We start from the raw sequence: 12,477 nt of genomic DNA, 5'->3' as shown, positions 1-12,477 counted from the left end.
AACACCAGATTTTACACCCATAGGATGTGGGATCCCAAATGAGTATCCTCAGAATTTGCTACCCTGGCATGAGGGGTATTTCAAGCTGAAATCAAGTGAAGCCCCAGGCACTCAGGAAGAGTGTGTTTGTTTGGTTTGGTTCACATTCCCCTTCCTTCTTAAAGGAACTCAGATAAAAAAGACCTGTGTGTGTGTGGGGGGGGGGGGGGGGGGCGGTGGGGAGATTATACTCACCTTAGCTTATTCACTTGAGCACATGTGGATTGAGTGTGGTAGGCAGGGTGTGTCCAGGCCAGTCTCTCCGCCTGGTTTCCTTCTGTCCCACTGTTTCTGACTGGTCTAGCAAGAATGTGTTTGAAAAAAAGAAAAGATGTGTTTGCCACTTTCTCAGTTACCTACGAAATGCCTATTTCTGCTTTGAGGTCTCAAACCCATTTCCCGCTTTCCCCTTTGTCCAAAATGACATTTATACCATATTTGGCATCACTGGTTTTAGAATTTTCATGTTGATGTGAATCCCCCATGCACATGTATTATACATTTGATTTTTTCCTGTTAGAATTTCAATGTCTTTGTGTGTGTTTTATAATCCTCACCCAAGCATATGGTTTTATTGACTTTTAGAGAGAGAGAGGAAAATAGAGAGAAACACCGATCAGTTGCCTCCCACATGCATCCTTACTGGCATCCAACCCACAACCTAGGTACGTGCCCTGACAAGGAATCAGACCACGGCCTTTGGGTGTATGGGTCGACATCCAACCAACCAAGCCACCTGGCCAGGGCTGCTGCCAGTCTGCTTTATGCCATTTGCATTACTGGACGAGCCAGGAGAACTAATGGGTAAGAGAAAAGTCCCTGGCCCCACAGGGAGAAGGGAGGAGGGGCAAGGCTGCGACCCCCAGGCTTCCGCCTACAGCCTATCACTGCTGGCCGACCATTCCCCCCGCACAGCCTCAAACTGGGGTGCAGCTTTGCTATGGAGAGTTGATCACCAGAGGAGGTGAAACTGACCTCAGGAAGGAAAAGGGGAAGGAAGGTTCCTGCCCTCTCCTGACCTCTAGAGCGGCATTTGTGATTTTGATTCTCCCAGAAGAGAGCCCGCCTCCATGAATCTGCCAGCAGTGGGGACAGTTTTATTCTTGAATGGAAACCACCAGAAATAAAACAAAAGCACATTGAAACAACAATGCAATGTCATGAGCAAGTGGGTAGATTCTTAAATGGTGGGACCCAGTAGGGAAGAGGGAGGTGTCAGAGGTGCAAGCTAAAGCCGCCACCTCAGGTCAGGTAGGCTGGGCTGGGGTCCCTGTCTCTGCTGAGGGGCTTTTGTGCAATTGCCTCCCTTTTGGAAGCCCTGTTGGTGCATTCTTTAAACCCACTCGAGGTTATTGTGCAGAAGGGATGGCTCTGCGTGGAAGTGCTCCGCCTCCTGCCGGCACAGTGGGCATGTTTGATAGAGAGCAGGAGCTTTACCCTTTGATACATTAATTACCTTCTGGGGACCTACCCTCCGGAGAAGAAAACATCTGAGCGACCAGAGCCAATGATTAATGCAAGAATATGCTCATGGCAGCCTGCTTGCGGACCGCACCACTGGAAACAGACCGTTGGTAGAAGGTTGTGTGGAGACTGCTGCGTGGTTTCAGAAATACCAGACAATCGTGAGTGTGCTTGGGACCGAGGGAGGCGTTTCCCGATTCTGAAATGTTCGGCGCTGCACCATTCACCTGCTCTGGAGCTCAGAAGTGCACTAGTATCTAGCCCCGCTACCTGACACCTTCGTGGAAATTGAACTCAGCAGCTGGCCAAGCCACGTGCTCTCCTTGTGGAAATACCTGACTCTTGCATAAGTGGCACTGGCCAGCCGGCCTTGGGAGGAAGGATTTACCTGGAACTTGATGCATCTACGACTATTTAGATGAAAATATTGCGTTACACCAGGCATGTCAAACTTAAAGGCTAACACGGGCCAAATAAATGAGGCATGCGGCCCGTGGGCTGCGAGTTACACTCACCTGGGTAAGTTTGCTGCACTGTCGTAGGGATTAGTTTGTGTCTAGAATTGATGAATGATAGGGATGGAAAACAGCATGCGGTTGGCCATGGGGTTTGAGATAAAAATTCCAAATGGTTTTCATAATGTAACACCTCTTCCCAATGTATAAGGCACCCCTGCTACCCCCTCGTTCACCTAGTAGAAGTGAGTCATGCACATGGCTCAGGTGGCCATGTCCCTTTTCCCTATAACTTCCCGCTGCAGGAGCTTACTCTAGTCATTGCAGGCAACCATGGACCAGTTCTCCTCAGTTGTGCAGACGATAATCATCTTCCTCTTCTTTCTGGCTCTAGTGGATGCACACTCAACATTCCACCCTCCGCTGCCTGTGTCTCTGAAAACATTCTTAATGAGTTAAAAATCTGGCCAAAGCCACTCAGCTGCTTCTGAGTTTGAATGATAACATTAGCAAGCACAAACGGGCTTCTAAACACTGCCTCATGCCCCTGACCCTCTCTGCCCCACGTAATGTTTAGAAATGTCAAGTTCCCTGTAGTTCCCCAGGAATGCCTTTTTGTAATTTCTCTAAAGCTTTACACATCCATGGGCATTTTGCTGAAAAGGTTGAGGGCACACCCCGCCCCTCTTGCCCACTTCCTCCAGGAAGCATCACTTCTCTGGTGAAAACTTCACTTGTGTCCTGATTTCTTCTAAGAATCCCCAGGAATTCCCTATCCAGTTTGGCTCAGTGGAGAGAGCATTGGCCTGTGGACTGAAGGGTCCCAGGTTCGATTCCAGTCAAGGGCATGTACCTTGGTTGCAGGCACATCCTCAGTATGGGGTGTGCAGGAGGCAGCTGATCGATATTTCTCTCTCACTGATGTGTCTAACTCTCTATGCCTCTCCCTTGCTTTCTGTAAAAAATCAATAAAATATATTTAAAAAAATAAGAAGCACCAAGAGCTAGTGTCTATCTTTCCTTTAGCACATTCCACATTTTATCTGTTTTCCAGGTGTATCTCTTTAAAAATGATCCTTGTGCTTGGCACATTGTTGACTTACAATACATATTTGTTCGGTGAATGGATGTAATTATTTTACATCTGGTTCTCCAAAAAACAGTGACGCTTGCCATCCCCCAGCCTCCCAGGTCCTGGATGGCCCCCTTTGCAGGCAGCACCGTGAACCTTGGCCCCGGAATGGAAACCACCTTGCGGGTGGGTATGAACAAAGCTGACACATTTTTCCTTTAAAATCTTGTAGCTGAATGTGGACTGATCCTGAAATGAAGGTCAGCTCCAGGTGGTGGTTTATATCAGCTGTCAGGTTGCAGAATAAAAAAATGGCTTTTATATGTTTGATTTTTATTGTTTTCCAGGGCAATGTCACTTTTTCCTGCTCCGAACCACAAATTGTTCCCATCACATTTGTCAACTCCAGCAGCAGTTACCTGCTGCTGCCTGGCACCCCCAACATCGACGGGCTCTCAGTGGGTTTCCAGTTTCGAACGTGGAACAAGGATGGGCTGCTTCTGTCCACAGAGCTGTCTGAGGGCTCGGGGGCCCTGCTGCTGAGCCTGGAGGCCGGGACCCTGAGGCTCCTGATTCAGAAAACGACAAGACGGGCAGCGGAAATCCTCACAGGTACCATCTGCTCACTACCTCTAGGTCGGTTTCTGATTCAGCCAAATCAACAAATGTGTTGAGGTTCTGCCCAAGCGTACAGACTCCAGCTCCAGGGCTGGGGGCTGACCCAGTGCTCACAGTGGCGCTCAGTCCACCCCGAGGGCAGCAGCTGTAGCTGGGCAGCCCCTGCACTTCCCCGTCCCTCAGCGCTTTGAGCTGGGAAGCGGGAATGAGAGTCCCATCTAGCACCATGGAGCAGAATGGAGACAGTTCACAGAGCACTTTGCTGGTCTCCACAGGCAGGGTCTATGCCATAGAATCGTCACCATGCTCGCTCAGGTAAGGCATTGCTCTCACTTTACAGACGAAGGGTCCTGGAGGCTGGAGGCTGGAGGCTAAGCAACTTCCCAGCTCACATGGCGACCAGCGACGGCACCAGTTTCATCTTGAATCTGTCTGACCTCATTCTGTAGCTTTGCCATATGCCCCACCACCGTCGACATTTTCAGCCACCTAATTCTATTTCAAGTAAAAGTTAGTGAGTTTTAAAAAAATATTTCTAAATATACATTTTTAAGTTATTAAGGAAGTGCTGCTACAGATGGCATCTGGCTATGCCGAGACTTAAAATTGTCCTTAAATAGTTGGCATCTGAGAGCACTCACTGTCTGCAGCAACATGGTACCGATTCTAAGGATAGCAACATGGAGCCCATCTGAGAACATGATGCTGGCTCTGCCTTTTCTTCAACAAAACGGTGGGACTTCCCAGCCTTCTCCATCTGTTGTCTCACTGGCACCTCTGACTTGCCACAAGAGATGCTAACTTAGTTGACAGGTACTTATGGAGGTCAGACCACCTGCCTGGCCTTGAGTTAGGGCTGAGGCATGCTACGAGGCCTGCATCCCTTTGATCAGCCCCCCTGGATACACAGTGTGATTCAGATCCCCTCCACCACATACCCTGGGCCAAAGTTCATCCAGGATATTGCACAACGTTGCATTTTTATTTAATTTAAATGACTTCCTTTCCACGCTAGACTGTGAGTTTTGTGATCCAAATAAATTAGAGAAATTCAAGTTAAATTGTAAAGGATGTTACTTAACAATCAAGATTAGATCTGACTACGGAAGAGTCGCAGATGCCTCCAAACCCTGGGGATAGCAGCGATGCCTGGGTCTTGGAATCAGACAGGTTCAAAAGGCACCTCTCGCCCTGGTCGGTTTGGCTCAGTGATTAGAGCATCGCAGGTTCGATCCCCATCAAGGGCACATACCTTGGTTGCAGATTCGATTGGGAGGCAACCAATGGATGTGTATCTGTCATGTCCATGTTTCTCTCTCTCTTCCTCCCTGCCTTCTTCTCTCTAAAAATTAATGGGGAAAATATCCTCAGGTGAGGATAAAAAAAAGGCACCTCTTCTCCTTACTATTCTTCAGCCCTTGATAAACTTTGTAATGTCTTATACATAAGTGGTAGTGTGTTGGTTACCTAGGGCTGCATGGCAACTTACAGAAAGATTTAGTGGTTGTAAGTGTGGTGCCTCAGTGTCTAAGAGTCAGGCCTCCAGGGCTCCTTGACTGGGTGAGCCTGGCTGGAAGGGCACAGTCATCTCAAGGTACAACTAAGAGTGGTCTGCTTCCACGCTCACTCCTGCGCTGTGGGCAGGCTCAGAAGGTCATGTGCACGCTGCTTATCCCCTTGGCCTCTGCAGAGGCTGCCCATGCTGACAGCACTCTTACCCAGAGGGAGGGAGCCACAGGCAGAGGGACGGGGCACCCAGGACCGAGCCTGGTCTCCGTGGAACCCAGTCCTGGAAGTGGCCTCCCACCACTTTGCCGTGTTCTGTTCATTAGAACCAAGTCAGTAAGTCTAGTCCTTCCTAAGCCGAGAGAATGTGCAGGGGTGGGTAGAAGCCATGGGTCAGTGGGACCCTCTGAGAGTCTACCTGAAATAGAAGATAAAACCAATTCCTACATCACAAGCCTGTGATGTCTAGAATCCTGAGCATGCCAGGAAGCTAATGTTTCTCCTTCCCATACTGACTCAAGACCTATCGCTAGAAAAGGCCTCACTCCATGAGTCAGAAAAGCTACGTAAATGTGTGCAGTCACACTTTTATGAAATGTATAAGATTTCCTATAATGGTGATGAATTAATAATTTAGAATCATAATATTTTATGTGCACAGTTATAAAAGTTAAACCTCAATTATCCTTATTTGAAGTAGAAAAACATAAACTGGCACTGGGCAATTTCTATCCAATCGGCGAGTTGTTTGAGTACAGAGACTTGTCAGCCTCAGGTCAAAAATGCAGTTTTAATATAGTGCAAGCCCTGGCGGCCCGTGCTCGGAAGCACCCAGGTGCGGCCGGTGTTATTAAGCACACGCCAGCCCAGGAAAGCGTGTTTCTGAGTGAGAGAGTGGCTGGTCCAAGCTGCCAGGCAGCCGGCACAGAAGGGGAAATAATCAGTTATTTCAGAGGTCTCTCAAGAAATGAGTAGAAGGGGGTTTTAAAAATGTGCTGAGTTCCTCAGGTGTGTCTCAGAAGCTTGATTCTTCTCTCCATTTTGGAAAAATTGAGCTTCTTTAATCTATCTTCAAAATGGATCAAGGTTTTGTGTCTGCTGGCATTTTTCTACATAGGGGATAAAAAACAAAGATTCAAACAAACGGAAACAGCTTTCCTCTCCCTTACATTTTTTTTTAAAATATATTTTATTGAATTTTTACAGAGAGGAAGGGAGAGAGATAGAGAGTTAGAAACATCGATGAGAGAGAAACATCAATCAACTGCCTCCTGCACATCTCCCACTGGGGATGTGCCGGCAACCCAGGTACATGCCCTTGACCGGAATCGAACCTGGGACCCTTGAGTCCGCAGGCCGACGCTCTATCCACTGAGCCAAACCGGTTTCGGCATCCCTTACATTTTTGAGGAGACTTATTTCCCCAGCACTTGAGATAATATTGCCTTTATAAGAGACAAAAAATTCCTATAAGAAACTTGAAAGTAATGACCATTGCCCCAATAGTTTTTGAGGGACCATGGGCTACCCTTGACACATGGTACATCACAGGAAATGGAAATAGCACCACACTCTATCAATTGAACAGGGACCCAGCTTCTCCAGGTTTATTTCAGAAGGGTCCCGGTGCTCCCAGTGCCTTGGCCATAATGAGCAGGTGACCCTGGGAGAGGCAGGGCCCGGTGCCTGGCTCACCCACTCCTGCTCCAGAGCTCTGTGCCACGTGCTTGGGTTCTGGAGTCACTTGGGCTTTCTGCATGGCGCCCAGGGAGAGGAGTGCAAGCTAAAGGCATCCTCAAAATAGAAGGGAACTGAACATCGTTGCTCTGGGGGACAGCGTTCCAAAAAGTGAAGGAGGACAGTACAATATCTCCCTTGTATTTTCCCTTATTTTCTAATTTTGTCCTCTTCCTTCTTGAGAGTCATACACATGTGCACATGAGGAGAAACCAAGGACACCATGTCACCAGAGGTGACATGAGAGTAGAATCAACAATGCCATGGGTCTCCTGAGGCCAGAGCTTGAGCTAGCACCTGCCAGGTAATGGAAAAATCCGCTCATAACACTATGAAGCAGGTATCAGTTTGCCGACATGCACAGGAGCAAACTGAGAATCAGAATTAACTTATAATGACCAAGGTGGGCTCCCCCTCAGGCCTTTCCTTTGGATTCCATGTGTGTGGTCTTTATACTACATCTTGCGGCCATCCATAGTTATGTTTTCATATTGTCAATTGCTTAAATAATTCAAATGTAAAAACATCCTGCTTTAGAGGAAAGATTTACAGACAAATGTACAATGTAACCACACATATCTACATGTCAACACACACACTCCCACACCCCTACATTTATTTTGTGTGTGGGACATACTTTATAAAGACTTTTCCAAAGACTTGATGCTGATTCTATGGTAAGAACATCAGCTAAGCACTAAGGTAACTAAGTGACATAGCCGCTAGGAGGAGGCTGTCTGCTTCCAAAGCCTCTGTCCTCTACTGCGCGGCCGGTCCCACTCAGGTCACCCCTGTGCCCTAACCCCCCATGGAAACCTGGGGGCTGCACCGGAACGGGGGCGGGGAGGCGGGTACCTGCAAGGAGTCCCACCACATGTCGAGCCTTGCCACTTCCCCATTCAGGACTCAGAGCAGCCATTCAGGCAATCCTCCAATTAATGGACCAACACCTGGTTTTCCTACTATAAGCGTTTTAAATCTCAGCTCTTTAGCGCTTCTCCTGAGGTACTATGTGCTGGCAGACTCTATTTCTCAAGTCCACACATGTTCGTTGAATAATAGGTACCATGTTCTATTTCTTAAAAAAGGGAATAGCTGCTATTTTAGAGTCTCTTAAGAAGATGCTTAGAATGGAGCCTGGTATCATCCAAACCTGAATTACCGAAACTCGGGAAGTTTTACAAGGTAAAGGAGACCACCTGGTTTGTTTCTTTGGAGAGTCAGGGCACCGTGTTGGTGAGGGGGTATCAGAAAATGAAAGGCATTCAAATTATATTCATAGAGGTACTAGAGCTGATTTATGTGGAGAGAAAATAAGACAGAGACATAATAATGGTCTGTGAACATGGGACATGCTCTCTCACAGATGAGAGTGTTTATGTCACTGCAGGATGCAGAACACGCACAATAAGATCAAATGGCAGAGAAACCACTCTTGGTTTTCACTAGAGAGTATTCCATTCAGAGCTTTCCAGCTTCACTGCATGCTGCTCTCATGTCACTAGGGCTTCCATCACAGAGTGGAATTCTCAGCATTTGGGGATGAGTCTCGGTGCCGCATAATGGGACCCAGAGATGGGAGAGGAAGCCTCAGACAGGACCTCTGCCCAGCAGCTGGGCACCACTAGTGATTATAGGAAGGTGAGGCCCATTGCCAGGCACAGAATTCCTGGGCAAAAGGAAACACAACTAGCAAAGGTCCAGGAATCAACCAGGTGCCATGGAGAAGTTTTCAGTTCAGGCAAGTAAGTAGCTTATTGAAAAGGCCATCTCAGCTCAGTCCATTTAATTCCTTGTAGGAACAAGCAATGGTGTTCCTCATATTTCCTCAACCACATTATAATTTCTCAGTATTCCTCTAGTTCCTTGAATAGTAAGAATGAGAAGGCTTTACAAAAATAACAATGAAGCAATCCATTCTAATCAGTAGTTAATTTTCTATACTTAGTAGACTGCTGTGTTTGACTTGTTCTTTCTCTAGCTGAAGAGGTGACAAAATTCTAATAAAATAACCTTAATCAGCTGCTATAAAGGATATTTATTTGGTGATTCTTGTGTTTCAATTAAATAAGTAATTCTACAACTATGGTCAACAGGATCCCACTTATTCTTTAGAATTCATAACAACTGTTATTCTTTCATGAAGCCTTCCAATAGCAGGCCAGATGCCCTGTTATCCAGTCTTCTAGATAGTTTGCTTTGTGGCATTGATCCTAAGTATGTGTGTATATGTATGCATTAGTTTGCTAGGACTGCCATACCAAATATTGCAGATTAGGTGTCTTAGAAATTTATTGTCTCACAGTTCTTGAGCATAGGATTGCAAGATCAAGGTGTCCTTAGGGTTGATTTCTCCTGAGGGCCTCTCTCCTGGCTGGGAGGTGGCCGTCTGCTCCTTATGCCTTTACATGGTCTTCCCTCTGTGCCCATTTGTTTCCTAATATCCTCCTCTTGCAAGGACATGGAGCATATTGGATAGGGGTCTGCTCATATGAATTCATTTTACCTTAATTACATCTTCAAGGTCCTGTTTCCAAATGCAGGCATATTCTTTGGCATTGGGGGTTAGGACATCAGCATGTGCATTCGGGGAGGGGCACAATTCAGCCCATAACAATGGGTGTTAATCATATGTCTATACAGTTGGTTGCCCAAGGCTCCTCTCACCACCAGGTTGAACAGTCCACGGAGACAGGAGCTCTGCCTGCCTCGCTCACCACTGTTTGCCCAAGACCTCGTGGAGCACCTTACAGGTCCTCACAACTATTTACACACATGTGGGCAGCTGTCTGAAGAAATTAGCTAGTAGGATTGACCTCCAAAACATTTCTAAAAGATAAAATCTGTAACAGTGAAAAAGGGAATTAATAGTGATTTTTAACAAACAGTCATGTTACAATGATTACATGCTGCAGAATGTGTCAAACCCAGGAATGAGCTACATTCAGGGGAAGCATTAATTAGGTAAAGGCCAGCAGAGCTCCCAGAGCTGGGAGAGCTGCATTGTGAAGGACAGAACTACACACCCTGATTAATACTAGAGGCCAGATAGTTTTAGTCTGAAGCCCTGCAGTCAACAGCGCTGATCCCCAAATATTGCCCTTTTCATATAAGCCATTTGTATACAGTCACCATCTGCACATCAAGTAAATGATAACTTTGTGAACTTCATCCTCTGCTTCAGTTCAGTTGTCTGTAATGTATCCGTGCTTTAGCTAGACAGTGTTGGTGAGAAAATCCCATTAGTGAGGGTGAAACAATAGGTAGCCATGAGGCTGTGGCTGTCACCACAAGCTCTCCAGCTTCAAGATATCAATCAAAGCCTGGGAAGGTTTCCCAAGGTAGTGATGTCTTTGGCAACTTCAGCTTTTTCAGGTCTGAGTAATGACCCCAATACAAGCATTTTATTTAACTTACTCGTTGTTTTTCACCACTTACTGACAAGAACAACAGAAGGATCTAGATTTTTATTAGCATGGCAGAATAATCCAATAGTCAAGTCTGCTATCACTTCCTTTGATCTTTCATAGTTCCTACTTTCATAATTTCCTCATGTAATTCACTTGGCCTCCATTTAATTCAGGAGGCTGTTGCCGTGTCTACGTTGTGCTGGTGCTATATTAAGACCCGAGGATGGAGGCATGCCCTCCAGGAGCTCACGTGTGTGGGTGGGAGCTCAGAGGAGAGGAGAGGCTCCAGGAAGGGTGAGAAAGGAAGGCTTCCTATGGGTGAAAAAGACATGGCGTGGTTTTCAAAAATGAATAGAATTTGGCCAAACAGAGAAGAACAGACAGATACTCTCCAAATGGAGGGAAATGGGAGGAGAGCTAGAAGGGTAAGATCCCACAGATGGCTGAGAACACCTGGGCCAGAGGGAAGGGTGGGCAGGCAAAAGATGCATCCACATTTTGGTCAAGGACATGGCGTTTGGGCTTTGTCCCAAGGTCACAGGGAACTATGGATCTCTGAGTTGAGCTACATTTTTGTCACGTAGACGTTTGAGCTGAGCATCCACGTCACCTTCACCGCCAGCACAGACGTTCTCACTTCCTGTCTGACTATAGTGGGTGGCAGCCCAGCTGTTTGGCTCTCCTGTGCTGACCCAGGGTCTTAAGGATCCAGGTTACCGTGACATGTGAGCCCCTAGGCTTTTCCAGCGAGGAAAGGTCTACCTGTGGGTTATGGCCCATGTTCTGCCGTGGACACTGGGCAGTGGAATTCAGCTGGTGTGAAGCTCAGGCAATCAATGAGCATGTGGAGAGGCACAGTGTGCCTGTGGATGCTGGGGTCAAGCACCAAATCCTGGCTCGGCCTTTGACCCCCAGGAACCTGTAATGGCCTTGGGGAGATAAGGTTTATAGAGATGAACATTAATGGACAGTATAAGGCAGCAAATAATATGAACTGAGCATAGATCAAACAGCAGCTGCTGCAAGAATTTTTGAAGAGGAATCACTACATGCTGGTGTGGTCAGGGAAAATCTGCTTCATTCATTGCATGGTTTATTAATTTACTCATTCCGTCTTTCAGCACTGTTTATGTGCCCTTTACTGTGCAAGGTGACTGCGTCAGAAAAAAATATATATATATATATGTGTGTGTGTGTGTGTGTGTGTTTATGCTTCCTGGTTCTATAGTTTAGGAAAGGAAGTACTAGGACAAAAGCTAGGCACTGGAGGACAAGGAGAGGAACTGGATAGTGGAGAGCTGGGAGGGCCACATAAGGCTCCATGCACAAGCAGCAATCAGTTAAGTGCATTCAAATGGAGACTATTGACTGCACGAGCATCACTAGAGTAGTGAATTTGTGTAGGAATATTGCAAAACGAGATTGAGAGTACAGATGGAAACTTAATTTCAGAAGGCATGGATTGTCAAGATAAGCAGTGTGAGTTTCCTTCTCTGGGCTCCATGACTGACTGGAGGGATTTTTTTTGCTGTGAAATTGACAATAGCTGCTTGTTAGACAATTCAACCTAACAAGGTGCCCTGAAGCAGAAAGGGTCAGAGGCTGGAGAGAGGGAGCCCATCATAAAAACCACAGCTACACTGATAAGGGATGGGATACAAGTTGGAGATGGAGTTTAAGAAATGTGTGGATTCAAACTAATGCATGTAGGAAAGGGTTAATAGAATTTTATAATTGATAGACAAATGGTTTCCAAAAAACACCGGGACCCAGGATCTAAATTGCAGCATAATGGTACTAATAACTGTGAAATGTTCTTAAATCATGTAATTGACATTTTAAATCTGCCTTATTCGGTTATTTATATAACCTCACTTAGTTCTCTCAAAAATTGAAACTATCTTTGAACTATGAAATAAAGGTAGTTATGACAGGATATTGGGGGGCAGGGAGCTGCATTGAGTTTTCTGTGGAAGATAAAGACTAGACACTTTCAAGTAAAGCCAGGCAATTCTGTCGCTGTTACAGATGAGAAAGCAGGTATAGAGAGATTAATAAATTTGTCTAAATTGCTAGCAATTATAAGTGGCAGGGCCTTGAGCCAGAGGTAATGGGTGAATAAAGGCATCAAATGAACTTGTTTCAAATTATTCCTGGGGTTGAAAGTAGATTTCTC

General features: G+C 46.2%; 1 protein-coding gene across 3 annotated transcripts in view; it reads left to right on the top strand.

Annotated features, from left to right (window-relative positions):
- CNTNAP5 (contactin associated protein family member 5) overlaps nt 1–12,477 on the top strand; it is an 857,999-nt gene that overhangs the window by 448,989 nt on the left and 396,533 nt on the right. For all 3 annotated transcript variants that reach the window (XM_070423164.1, XM_070423162.1, XM_070423163.1), the window contains exon 8: nt 3,378–3,642. In XM_070423164.1, coding sequence (XP_070279265.1) covers nt 3,378–3,642 — 265 coding nt within the window. The remainder of the gene's footprint in view (nt 1–3,377; nt 3,643–12,477) is intronic.

Source organism: Myotis yumanensis, unplaced genomic scaffold (genome assembly GCF_028538775.1).
Source record: "Myotis yumanensis isolate MYYU_CA2020_CCGP unplaced genomic scaffold, mMyoYum1.0.hap1 SCAF_8, whole genome shotgun sequence".
In the NCBI taxonomy this organism is placed as follows: Eukaryota; Metazoa; Chordata; class Mammalia; order Chiroptera; family Vespertilionidae; genus Myotis; species Myotis yumanensis.
The sequence above is the reverse complement of the archived record's forward strand: the minus strand, read 5'-3'. Positions and strand labels throughout refer to the sequence as shown.